This window comes from Larimichthys crocea, chromosome XIII (assembly GCF_000972845.2).
Source record: "Larimichthys crocea isolate SSNF chromosome XIII, L_crocea_2.0, whole genome shotgun sequence".
In the NCBI taxonomy this organism is placed as follows: Eukaryota; Metazoa; Chordata; class Actinopteri; family Sciaenidae; genus Larimichthys; species Larimichthys crocea.
The window spans coordinates 1,638,881-1,652,909 of record NC_040023.1 but is presented as its reverse complement, the minus strand read 5'-3'; the positions used below and the strand labels follow the sequence as shown (position 1 = coordinate 1,652,909).

The window sequence follows — 14,029 nt, the reverse complement described above, 5'->3', positions numbered from 1 at the left end:
AGATATAAAAGGCTCATTCTAATGGTGAAAACAGGAGTCTTATTTTCAGGTAATTACATATAAATGAAAACATGTATGAATATTCAAGTTCTGCTTATATGTTACACACTGGACCTTTAAAGAAGAGACAAAAGAACAAAACATATTGAAGCAATATTGGGAAAAGTGTGTAGTATCATATTGTGTTTCATGGTTCAGGCTTTGTTGCACCTGACTGCATCTCACACTCTCCTAAAATCACTCAAACAACACAAGTTTAATCCAAGACATGGAGTTTATTTTACAACCGAGGATAAAAGAAAGCCATTCTGAATAATCAGGTTGATGATAAAACCTGGAAATCTATCACTGGGTGAGAATTTCTTTTTTTGTTTTTTTTTTCAATGTTATGTACAGTACCATACATCAGAGCAGATGCCAGTAAAGTTCTGTCATTTTATGTAAACCACATTGAAGGACCTACTTTTCACTGAAAAAGGACTTTGTGGTCCGACAATATTCTATACTTTTATACATTTCCCCCCATATTTGTCTAGAAAATAACATTATAAAAATGCACACAGTACAAATAATGTTGAACTGTAAAGAGCAAGATATGCTGACATACATGTATACATACTTGCTGATTATTCATACAATAAGTTTTAAACTTCATTAATTTTACAACTGTAGCTTCACAATAATAAAATTGGTAGCCTACTAACGCAAATACTGTACATGTTGAAACAACCAGGAAATGATATTTTACTAGAGAAACAAATATTCTAAACATTGTGTAAGAATTTCTGTGATTTAATGGCAAATACAAAACAATATCATAGTTAGTCCCCCAAATTGCCATGTTGATCAAGGTAATTTCAAATCAAAAGGGCGATGTGTTGTCATTTTTCCCCATACATTTCTTCATCAATTTACACTTCCTTAAAGTGCTGAAACATCATCTTTCATGTGGCTACTTTCTTTAGCATATACCTTCATATAAACATCTACAATTGCAATTTGTTAAACAGGGATCAGTTTTCTCATCGTGGTTGAAATTTCATTAGACACAATATGCTCACGGTTTTACATAAAACATGCACAGACTGTCTCATAAATAATATGCAAGTTGTGTTGAAATATATTTATCTTAAAGAAAAAAAAATCATTCAAAAACAGTGATCAAAATAAGAGCATGGTCCAGTTTTAAAACAACAGATGGACTTTTTCCAAAGGCTCAGATAAGATGCAGTGCATTAGGAAAGCAACAATCAGTCAGTGACTACATAGTGCCATGGCTGATGCACCAATTTGGTACGTTTATGTCACCAACTTTTACAACGTAGCTTTGCGCCTCTGCAATGCGAGGCTTTCTCATTTATGAATAACTGAATAATTACAGAATGTGGTATTAAAGCTACCATGTTTTCATTATAATATATGTTATAACAATGCTCAATACAGTTGTGGCACTATCCGTTATGACAAATTGTAGCTTAGAGTTATAGTGCAACAGTTAATCTGTCATGCTATCAGCTTTATCTTCATTGTTTGTCAAACTTGTCCAACTCTTTCACAAAGATAAGATGGTCCTCTGGAGACTTCCCATGTGTTTTGCAAAGGTGCAATTTGATTGCATGTTTGCTCACAAATGTCCGATTACACAGTTTGCACTGATAAACTGAGCCAGTGTCTTCTTCTGTAAGTCCAGAGGAAATGAAAGTCTTGTCCTCTAACCTGCTGACTGCTTGCTGCTCTATTAAATCTATGGAAAGCTTTGAGAGATCTTTAAGGGTAAACCCAAGGTGGGACTCCAAATGATGAATGTACGAGGAGGGAGTCCTGAACTGGGAAGCACAGTCACTGCACAAAAACAGAGGATGGCCAGAGTCAATATTTTTTAGGAATTTTGTTCCCCCTGTCCGCTTTAATTGGTATTTTACATTGGCCAGCCAATGTGAGATAGTAGTCATGGAGAGACCAGTGAATTTACAGATGTGGACCCGTTCCTGGGGTCCCAAGTCACTAATTGCAAACTTTCCATCAGGAGTCTCCCTAAGACTAGAGACAAACTGGGCCTGAAGAATCAGGAGATGCTGTGGATTCCAGTTTGACTGTCGACCTTTTCGCCTTTGGATGGGAGACAGCTCCTCCAAGCTGTCCTCAAATGTACACCCATCAATGTCTGATTTTTCAGAGATGGAAGAAGGGGTCGTAGACTTTGGTGTCAAACGGCCCGTCAGATTTTTTACCATGTCTGAAATATCCATCAAAGCATTCTCCCGCAGAGGTGGAGATGAAGACTGTGAGAAGGTTTTGAAAACAGGTTTGCTGTTGTTTACGCTCTCATTGCTGTTTGGTGACGAAATACCCTTAGGTGTACTTCCATTGGTATTTTTGGATTTTGTCAAGTCCATGGGCTGATCATCATCATCATGGCTCACAGGCTCTGCTGACTTCATCTGAGCAGAGTTGTTGTTGATCTTATAAAGCATTGCAAAGGGGTCTATGAATGGGGTGGCCACTTTTGCAGCTTTCCCCAAATGGTTGTTCATGATAGACTGCAAAGCACTGAGAGGGTTTACAAGTGGTTGTTCAGGTGAGTGATCTGTGATGATGCTCAGGTTATTGCAGCCATTGCTTACAGGCCTTTTTGGTGAATCAACTTCACTTTTTATCTGTGTCTCTACTTTACTTTCTGTCTGCTCTCCTTCTTTGCTTCTCAACTCAGTCTGGGTTTCTACTGCAGTATTTTTCACTCCTTTTGAGAGGTGTTCTGGATTGGGTGAAGCCCGTTTTTCCTTAGGATTTGGCAATGGAGACTTTGCAGACCTGCACTTATTCTCTAGAGGTTTATCCTCTTTTTCATTCTTTACTGAACTTTTCCCTGTCACTTTCTCAACTAGCTCCTCCATGGCCAGCACGTTGTTCTTGTGACTTGGGGGTGGAGAGGGGCTGTTTGGTGAATGGATCAGAGTGCCTATATCAGAGGAAAGTACCTTTAAACTGTTGCTGCTGAACAAAGGTTGAACCTGTGCACATGAAGGCAAGGTAGACTTCAAGGATCCATGGAGCTGATAAGCAGCATGAATGCTGGGGTATCCACCCCAGGTTGGTGTGCCAGTTTGGGCCTTGCTGATTGCACTTGAAACAGTATTCTCTAAAGACTTTAGGATGTCCAAGCCACCTTTAGGTGCCTCTTCCAAGTCTTCTTCTCTCAGATATTGGTAAGATCTCGTTTTTCCATGTTTTTCAGCTTTTTCAGGGGGGTCTTCTTTCTCCTCTTTTATTTTTTTCTCTGGTTCCCTGAATTCCATTTTTGCTTCCTCTGCTTCTTCATCTTTCTTGTCTTCATGTTCCTCATCAGGGCTAGTCGGCTGCAGCGGTGAGCCAGGCTGTGACTTCCCATTGGATGATGGGAGTCGTGTGGTAGTTGGTGGCAGAGGAATTGACTGAATTTTCTCCTCAACAACAGGATCAAAAACTAACTGCTTACCCTTTTTAGAGGCAGAGTTGGTTACTTTAAGAAAGTGCCCTGTGACCATCATATGGGCTGTCAGTTGTTGCAAGGTGTCATGTGAACTGCCACATTCCATGCATTTAAGAATTTGTGCCTTGCGTGCCTCAAACTGCCAAGTATAACTGGCACCGTTTTGGTAACCATATCGATTGTTTGGAGTGACATAAGGATTGGCCACTTTTTGGTCTTTGGGAGACTCTCCCAGGAGTATGCCAGATGAGACAGACTCTGGTGAGCTCGGGGACATCAAGTCTTGAAATGCTCTTTTTTTGGTTGGGGGTACCAGCTTTGAGGTGAGGGCTGGCATTGGTTCTTTTAGAGGCACTTTCTGATAGTGTTTTGTTTTGATCATGTGAACACTGAGATCTTGCAAGGATTCAAAAGAGTGACCACAGTACATGCATTTAAGAACTTTCTGGGCATCTTCTTTCCCCTCCATCTCCATCAGGGAACGCTTACGTGGTTTTGACCACTTCTTGCTTCGATCATCCTCTGTATCTTTATTGTCATCACGGTAGTGGCCTGTCTCGTTCATATGCACCGTCAGGCCAACCAAAGTGTCATAGGCTGCACTACAGTCCTTGCACCTAAACTTGCTGGCACCCGTAAACACAGGGCCATAGAGCTTATTGTTTTGCCTGTACAGCTGCACGGTGCTGAAAAGGCTCGGCTCAGGAAGGAGTTGGTATGGTGTATGCTGTAGGGTTTTGGCCAACGCTGCCTGGTGCCAGTCATAGGCTAATCCTCCTGTGCTGCCAGAGCTTACACTGGTGCCACTGTTGCTGTTGCTTGACACTGTTCTGGTGGTAGTACTGCTGGTGGTAATATTAGTAGTGGCTGAGGCATGGCTAGTGCTACATCTGCTCTTCAAATGGATGCTGCCTGGGCTGTGACTGGTCAGGAACCCATTGCTCCCTTTGTGATTGCTCCCATTGCTGTTGCTAGCTGCGTAATTGTTCCCTTGTTTATTTTTAAGCATATCCAGAGCAATGCTGGACCAGGAGGCATCAGAGATCAGGTTTGCATAGACGGCTTTCATTTGTGCCAGACTGTCCTGTAGCGAGAGGCCATTGATGGACTCTGTACTCTCCCCTAGCTTCTCCTTTACCTTGTCCTGGTCATTAAAGGAGGACGTGGTTTTAAGGTCCACCAGTTGATCACTGGTGGTGCTGAGTGGAGAGGCATACCCAGCATCTGGGTTAGTGCCATTGCTGAGTGGAGAGTTTTGGCAGCTAAAATGATCTCTTGCATCCTCATCATCATTGAAAAGATAGTCTGCATCTTGTCCATCCAGAGAAAGGCCGTCATCTTGTAGATGTTCCTCTTCATCAGTCTTATCCAGTTTAAATTCATCCTCAGGTCCATAAGCTGGAAAACAAAACAGAAGGGAAAGGTGACATTAGATCCTTTGCATATATTTTTGATATATTAGAATGACACCAATTATGCATCAACGACCCTTACTATATGAAGGCGGTATGTGCAATAATCCTAAAGAGACTTTTGTCAATAGTCCCAGCAGAGGACACACGTTTGTGATAATAAAGTGGCAAACATCCATATCTTGACAATGACAGATAGTCCTCTTCACTGCACTGCCTAATGAAGCTATTGAACACTACAGCTCAGCAAGGGTAGAGAGCAAAGATGAGCTACAGAAATGTTTCTGCTTAGTTCAAAAAACAAAAAACAAGCAAGATTTCAAATTACAAATCCTCAGAGTAGACGATACTTATTAATCATGTGGTGAGATCTTCACAATAGAAATAGAAGACATTTTTCTCTCCTCATGACTGAAAAAAAAATAACTTGAAAAAGGAAAATATGCCTCATTGATCGCTGTGTTAAAGACTCACTTTGATGTTGCCTTCACAATATATACTGAGTGGCAACACTGAATTAATGAGATGAATTTACTGCATATGCACAAACATTTCAGTATATTCATCAAATGTAATGCTTTTTTCCTTATCAGCAAATTGAAATGCCAGAGCAGTCTACAGCCACATAGACTGTTGAGAGTGTCTCATTGTCTATTTTGTCGCTGTATGGCAACCATAGATCTATTCCTGACTTTGATTTGCTCTATTTGTCCAACATGCCACACATACTATGGATTCACAAGTAAGAGATAGTGGAGGAAGATGCCAGCTGCATCAGCCCTGCCAAGCCATGGTTGGCTGGAGTCAACTTGGCATCGGCTGTGGAAGTCCTCACAGCGTGATGCTAGGAAACGGCCAGTGGACATGACAAGCTGTGTTGTTACTGCCTATGCTCCCCGAGTACTCACAGCTTCAAGTGTGCCATTTTAAAAGAACAGAGAGAGATTTATGGTATCAATGGAAAATGGCTGCTCACTCTCTGTTAGTGTCTACGATTTTCACAAATCATTTGTTTTGTAAATTATAATATCTTTATTATTATTAGATATAATTCATTTTAATCTAAAGATAATCATTTAAGTAATAATAAGAAGAATAATTTCCTACAATAGTAGAAAGATAAGAAGGTTTACATCTCATCCTGGCAGCAGATGAAGAGAGAAATATTGCAGAGAGGCAGGTAAAGGGAAAAATAGAGGGTTAAATATGCTAAGGCAGCTCCCCCAATTCACTCCTCGTAAGATGCTTGTCTGAGGTGCCAGAATCAGTCTCCAGTGAGGAGGCAGATGTGCTGTCAGCTTCAAACAGCATGTAGCTCTCTATCCCATAATCGGAATGGACATAATACCTGATGTTTGTGAGGTGCCAGTTACTGCTGCCTGGGAAAAGCTGGAGGTCCAACAGCTGCAACTCTCTGCCTCGTATGTGTGTGAAAGTGTGTATGTGTGTGTGTGTGTGTTTGAGGAAGAGAAGGAACGTACATGCTCAACGTACAACCTTCCTCTTCCTAATTAAACTATTCCTGTGCTGGTTTGGCTCTTAACTGTAAGCTCTTAATTATACACAGACTCGGGTGAAATCATTCACTTCAGTTAGTCACTAAATTAGTAGATTTTAACCTTTTGCAAATGCAGCTGCACGGCTTTCTTTCACCCTGTCTCGTCGTCCCTGTCAAGATGCAGCCCACTGTATTGAAATAAATGCAAAACTGAACCTATTCAAAGTCAATGTGGTGAGAGTAGTTAAAGACAAAGCCAGCTTAGCTGACAAAGTGAGAGAAACCTGACAGCAGTACAAACACACACACATTCACACACGGGAAGCACACTAACACTAAATTCTAGTCTTCCCCTGCCATCCTCCGTATGTTGCCTTGACAGGCATCAGTGTCAGGAGTGTGTCAGTGTCAGCCCGAGGTGTCAGTGTCCACGCAAACAAGCCCGAGAAGAGGTGGGAGGGGAAAGTAACAACAACAAACACAAGTCAGCCATTTTTTTTTTCTCTCTCCCCCTGCTCGAGCCTCCTCCTTCACCATCTGTGTCAGAAAAGCTGCGGGTGCCACCGCCGGCTAATAAGGCAATCAGAGATGGAAAAGATGCTGACACGGCGGCTTTCGAGCGTCACTCAGAACAAAAGAGGAAGAGGAGAGGGAGGGAGAGAGGGATAGGGAGGGGATTAAAACGGGGGGTGGAGGGGAGGGGTGGGGGTGCGGTGGGGGGTGTCTGTTGTGGTTGTCAGTCAAAAACGTAAGCCCACTTTGTGCTGTCAGGAAGGATAGGGAAAAGAGGGGAAGTTTTGAAAAGAGAGGAGAAAAGATGTGTTTAGGCCAGCGAACAAGAGGTGTGTGTGTGTGTGTGTGTGTGTGTGTGCGCATATCTTGCGAAAAAATAACATGACAGGGAAACAAGTTAAACAGCATCCCGCAAACTAAGTCCGAGATATCGGGAGAGTGAGAAAGCACTGAAATTTCTGCCTTGTGTGCGAGTTTGTAGGTTTGTCTAAGATAGGTGTGGCTGATCACTTCTCCATGCGTGTGTGTATGTGTGTGTGTGTGTGTGTGTGTTTGTGTCAAGTGTCACAGTGTGTCAGGTGCATACAGGGATGCAATGTGGCTGGCGGGGGGAAAGCGAAGCCATCTGCGTCTGGAGAGGAGCCTGTCACTATTGTTGTGCCCAGAGTCCAGGATTTCCTGCTGCAGACAGGTGACACCACAGTAGGACATCCCCCCAGTCACACACACACACACACACACACACACACACACACACACACACACACACACACACACACACACACACACATGCCCCCCCCAAACTACAACCCTCCCTCAAGGCAGGAATCTGTGTGAGGTCCACACACACACACCTTGTTTTTTGTGCACATTTAAAAGAAGGATGCGGCTTAGTTGAGAAAACGATTTCCCTGCTACCAAAACACATGTAGCACACATCAATAATGCAAACATGTACACACACTGTGCCTCGGTATCAAACTTTAATATGTGTTGTTTCAGACTGAATAACTGTTGAATACCAAAAGTTAGCACTGAATGTTTCTCTAATATTCTCAAATGAAATTTATGTGAAATCAGAATTTTGTGAAAACACATAATCCTGAATTGATTTTTTTTTTTATTATTTAAAGTAACATTAAGCAAAACTTTGTCTGCTCAATAGCAAAAAATATTAAAACATGTTTTTATTATAGAGACAAATTCAACATCTCGGCTGGTGTCAGACATCCTGACCAGTTCAACGAGATAACACGAGACAGGGCGAGATAACTTGAGTATGACATGGCACTGGTACAATCAACACAACTCTTCCCACACACACCCACACACACACACACTTTCCCCTCTAAACCTTCTTCATTTATTCATGTTGTCTTGGAGAAGAGGGCAATCCTGGCTCTCATTTGCAGTGCTAATGTCCAATTCCGCCAGCTTTCACCCTGCTGATTTACCTCGCGTGGCCGAGCGTCGCCTTTGGAGCGGGGCGGCCAGCAAAGGCTCCCTCACACCGTTTAGCGGCCCTTCAAAATGGGAGCTCTGGCGTGGCAGTCTTATTTCTCTCTCCCGTTTCGCTTTGTCACCGGTCCCTCTATTCCCTGCCACTCACCTCTGATGGCTTTGGACAGGCCTGATCAGTGTGTGTCATTGACCTGTGCGGCGTGCATGAGTGTGTGTGTGTTTCAGCAGAGAGAAGGCTGTAAATAAAATGACATTATTATTTCCTCTGTCCTATCATGTAGAAAAGCCAATTATGGTAATGCTTAGTATGTCAGGCAATCTCTGTCTCTCTCTGCTCTCCCCCGTCCTCTTCATTCTTGCTCTTTTTTTCCCTCTCTTCGTGTTGTGGCTGTGGTTTCATAGGACCTGACACTCTCTTTGGACTACACTGTGGACAACGCACAGCGAGGCAAACAGACCCCTCTCAGCCTCACAACCATTAAACTAACAGCTTTTCTACTTAATAATACAGCCTGTGATTTACAGAGTAATTTTGTATTACGAATCAGGCAGTAGTAAAGTACCTATTGATAAATTCATGTATTTGTATTTTTGGAATAAAGGATGAATAAATTATACCTTATTATGGGGTAGACATTATAGGTAGGAACCTATGAAATAATTACATGTATGTACAATTATAATGTGCATCAAAACTGTGGGGAGGGGTACAATGACATTCCCCGTACTGTTCCTTAAAAAGTACAAAAATAGTCCCGTTTTCGTCACCTGTATCAGAATCAGAATCAGAATCAGAAATACTTAATATATTAATATTTCTGATTCTGATTCTGACACCGACATTTAAGTAGCAGTAAGAACTGCTAAGTATCCTATTGTGGTACCTAATTCATACAGCACTATTACACAATAAATTATGGGCTGTATCATAAAGTGTTCACCAAGAGTTGCCACCAGAGAAATCATTTGAGACCTACATCTTCAGCCAGATTATTAAAAAATTACCCCAGTTAGCTAAACTCAGATTAATCAAGCTTTTCTTTTTGTCTTTCTAGTGACTCTGGAGGGTTAAATTCAAATCTTTTATGTCACCAGCTACAGACACCACGCATTAGCCATAATTTAACCCGCAGCTTGCTTGACCAGACATGTGAAAGCCTACCTAACAGCCCCTCCCGTCCTGCTCCTCCTCCTCCTCCTCACCCTGGCCCCAACCCTCCTCTAACCCACATGGAATAGTCCACCATATGGCACAATAGCTCCGGGGCTTCTAATAGCTCGTGTGTCGTACAAATCCACCTTCTCAGCTTCCATGACTCTTTCCGGTTGGGGAAAACAAAACAGCCAGCGCAGTCTGCTCTTCATGCTGGTAGCTACGTGTGCAGACATCATCTTACATTTTATCTTCTGTTATTGCAATTGTGTCACTGCTTTGGATTCTTTATAAAAAGATAAATTACGTTCAATTACCTTTTCCTAAACTTTTTGACAGTCCTCAGGGCTTTCACATATGTTCCAAGTAATTTGCAATTACTTGAACTCATATTATGCTAATAGCCTTTTTAAATGGGTCACATAGACTGTGCATTTTACCTCTGGCTCAGCTTCATTAGGCCACTACGAGCACAGTATGCGTGAATCACAGAGACCAAATGATAGCTGCTCACTGAATAGATCAGAGACGGGGAAAAGAAACAAACGTGGAGAACTGCAGCTATCTTCTTTCTACAGAAAAATAATTTCCAGGTTTCTTTCTTGAGTTGTTTTGCAGGTCTTTCCTATTTCTCTTTTTTTTCTGCTTTCTTTCTTTCATTTTCTGCCCGTTTGTTCAGATCTGCCGTGAGCCAGTTTTGACACGCCATGACAGTGACTGTGGTCTATAAATCACCTTTTCCCCGAACTGTCAGTGCCTGCTTGTTCTGAGATGAAACAACAGCCATTAGATCATCGGCACCGCAGATTCCAGCCCTTTTCTGCTCGACTTTCCTGCCAACCCCCCCCCCACACCACACGCCCAACAATCGAACACTGCTCTGGTGCTGCACAGACATTTCAAACCATCTGGTTTGTTTTCAGGCAAAGTACAGATAAAGCATTACTAATGCTAATTAAAGATGATGTGAGTGAGATTTACTCAACCCATGCCAAGAACTGATTCAATGTAGGCTGCATCAGACAGATGTCATTTGTTAAACAGATTCTTTTAGTGCAAATATTGTCATTTCCTTTACCATCCATAAGGATTTTTGTCATGGAAACACTGTGGTGTTTGCGTTAAAGTTATTAGATTCAGATTTAAATAGATGTATTGTTACGGTTTCACGCTTTGGTTTGACTGTATAGATCTTTCATTATTTTAAACACAAGTAATTAAGTTGTTCTTTAATCATGAGTGTCCGTCACTTGACAGAAAGGGGTTCTGTTTAAATTGTGAAAGAATAAATCTCAAATCTAACAAAATAACACGGTTTCCTCCTTTCCTCAGAGATGCCGTCTTTTGAATTCACCTGCATTGCCCCTGACAGTGGAGCTTCCTCCGACTAAACAACAGCTGCTCCCATCGCCTAGCAACAACCAGTTGATGGATGACCCCAAAGATGGATAATTACCATAAATCACTATGGTTGTGTGGAGAATAGAAGCAGAAAATCATTGTAGGCAAAAACAGGCTGAACCACAGTTTAAACTAGTGTGCCTGGTGTTTAGGCTAACTTTGTCCCCTGTGAATTTGTTGAATTGTAGTCGTGAGTAGGTTCTCCGGCTGGAAAGAAGTGCTTGGTGACCCCTAAATTCAGCAGAATCAAAAGTGCAGTTGGTTTTGTCTATTAGGGAGGGTTTTCTGGAGCATTTCTCGAAAGTGGCCAGTGTTTTAGACTCAATGAATAGAGGCTGTAAAACGAAACCTGATGAACTGACTCATGGGACAAAACCTGTCCTGAAGGAGCAGTGACAAAGAAAACAAAGTGGGCAGAGGAAGGAAGAAAGGAAACAGCGAAGGATGAATGATGGCAACAATGATGAGTTTAGTGGGGGGAGAAGAAGCACAAAGAGGAAGTGTGTTTACAGTCTGAACATGCATGTATTTATGCTCTGTTTATGTCTCAGTGGGTGCAAGAGTGACAAAGGTACATACAGGGACAGGGAGAGAGAAAAATGGTGGAAGAAGGAAGAAAATGAGAGGGCACGGGGCTAAAACAGGGTCACAACCTAACCAGTTCGGTCTAGCCGAGTCCGGTTGCACAATAAGCCATCAATCAACCTTCTCCATGCTGTCAGACCTCCCCTCAATTCACAGAGGCCATCCACTTTGTACACTGCTGAGGAACAAAACATAGAAGGAAAAAAGAGAAACAGGGAGAGAAAAAAATACATACACAGATGTAAGCACACACACACACACACACACACACACACAGTGGGAAGGAAGCTCTCTAAAGAAGGACGCACACCAGAAAATAGCACAGTGAGATTCAGCCGCGTGTCTTTGTAAAATATTCGGATCTAGCAGCTCTGTGACGAGCTTAAGACTTCCAGGGTTAGTTGGTGATGACCACTACCTGCTCACAAACCAGCCGGTCAGTGAGTCACGTTAGCTCGTTTAGTCCTCTGGGCATTTTGTTTTCAAGATTTTACATTATTTCATTCAATACAGAGTTTTATTAAAGAGAGAATAAAAAGCTCTCCGCGCTACCGAGCTTGCTAAGTGTCTAAGTTTATTCCTCTATTTAAAGGTGCAACAGAGCTAATAAGCTCTGGTAGCCTCCTCCATTTTGGTCTCTGAGATCAGCATTGTCAAGGCGGCTTGCTATTTGGCAACAGTGTAAATTCATGTCAAAGTTCCCCAAAGCTGAAGCTGACATAAAAAATGATGTGAGTGAATCAGAAACAGATTTGGCCACAAAGTTTACAGTTAGGCCTTAGACCTACTTAACACTGACTACTGAACTGTTTAAGATTTAAGGCAGCACACATACACCAACACATGTAATTTTGTCTTTCTCGATCAAAACATTCCATCAGCTCCTCTCCACCTCCACCCTTATCTCCTCAGCACGACATTCAAAAATGAAACAAACACCAGATATGCCCGAACACACAAGAATGCAGGGGACTTTGTGAGCACAGGACCTCAGAGACCTGACTCACATCCCTTTCCCAACATAAACAAAGACAGACAAAGAAATCAGAACTTCAAAAACCATAAAGTCACTTCAGGGAAATTAATTAGAGCCGCAAACCCTCCGGGCAGGAGGCTGCTCAGGACAAACCAAACGTCCCTAAACATTTTAGTGCTTTTAACTGCGTGTGTCACGAGGGAAATTCCTGCAACTGTGCACCATCGAAGCCGTTATCCTTTATGCATCGCCACATTTTCTTTTTCATTCTGTGACAAGTTAGTGCTGAAGTCTGGCGCTCCATTAAACAAAGTTCTACTGTTTCATTTCAACACTAGTTCAGGATTTAAAGCGTGATGAATAGCATAGGGGAGTAACAAAAAAATATAACAAAAGCATAAGCTAGAACCACACAGCAGTTCGGAGTGTGCACCCCCCCCCCCTTTCCTGATGACCATGGCAATAAAGTGACAAAAGAAGAAATGATAGGAGGGAGGAGGGATTAGGGGCTGAAAAAGGGTCCCTGGAGAAAGTCAGTAAATTATGTACTGGGTTCTCAAAGTGGACTAGTATCAGTAGCCATCTCAGCCTAATTGCGTCTGTGTGCGACTATGCACGCCTGTGTGTGTGTGTGTGTGTGTGTGTGTGTGTAAGAGAGAGCGTACAATGGCTATGAACAGCTTCACAGTCAGAGAGAGAGGCAGGAAGAGAGGAAGCAATCCTTCAACAGAGCACAATATCAGACTGCGGACAGACAACTAACGGCTGGAAGGTTCTGGAAACGAGAGAAAAGCCTGCCTCCCTCACATTTCAGCTCCCAACGCCGCCTCCCAAAGTGCCCTCCATCTAACACTAACACACACCCACACACACACACACACACACATAAATGGCACCATAACTCCATATCCGCAATCAATCTCCGCTATGAAGACACATCCATCTTCAGTAATGTTAATGGGAGGGTTTTGGGGGTTGGAGGGGGTGGAGGACAGGGGTAAAACAGAGGGTATGTGACTGCAGAGCTGACCCCAGAGCAGTGTGAGGTAATACAGGATGTGTGTGTGTGTGCGCGCGTGTGTAATAAAGACAGAGTAAATGAATAAAAAGCGACAATAGAGCTGTGTGCATTTGTGCGTACATGTTAGTGTGTTTGCCGTCTGTGTGTCGGGAGGTCAGGTGTGTGTGTGTGTGTGTGTGTCAGTGTGTGTGGGAGAGAGACTGATGGCTGTCAGCTTGCATCTGGCAGAGAAAATAAATTAGGCTTATGAAGACAAATGAACAGGCTTTGGAAAGAGTAAACGGGGGTGGAAGGGGAGGAGGGAGGGGGAGGAGTGTCATGACAGAGAGTGAGAGAGAGAGGGAAGAGGGAAGGAATGAAGAGGAGGGCAACATAATGGAGGAGAAAAGAGGGATACTGTGAGTATGTGGTTGCATGGATATGAAAGGAAGGAGATGGAGCGGCGTTGCCAAGTAAGAGAGTTCCTTTCGGCAGCCAGTGACCGTTCATTAAGAAGGATGGGCACACAGACAGGCCTGCTGCTGGCAACAGGAGAAGCTT

At 42.8% G+C, this 14,029-nt stretch overlaps 1 protein-coding gene across 3 annotated transcripts in view; it reads right to left on the bottom strand.

Moving 5' to 3' along the window:
- Positions 1 to 255: 255 nt before the first annotated feature.
- tshz1 (teashirt zinc finger homeobox 1) overlaps positions 256 to 14,029 on the bottom strand; it is a 30,034-nt gene continuing 16,260 nt past the window's right edge. For all 3 annotated transcript variants that reach the window (XM_019254834.2, XM_010731516.3, XM_019254836.2), the window contains one exon: positions 256 to 4,867. In XM_019254834.2, coding sequence (XP_019110379.1) covers positions 1,524 to 4,867 — 3,344 coding nt within the window. In that variant the 3' untranslated portion in view covers positions 256 to 1,523. The remainder of the gene's footprint in view (positions 4,868 to 14,029) is intronic.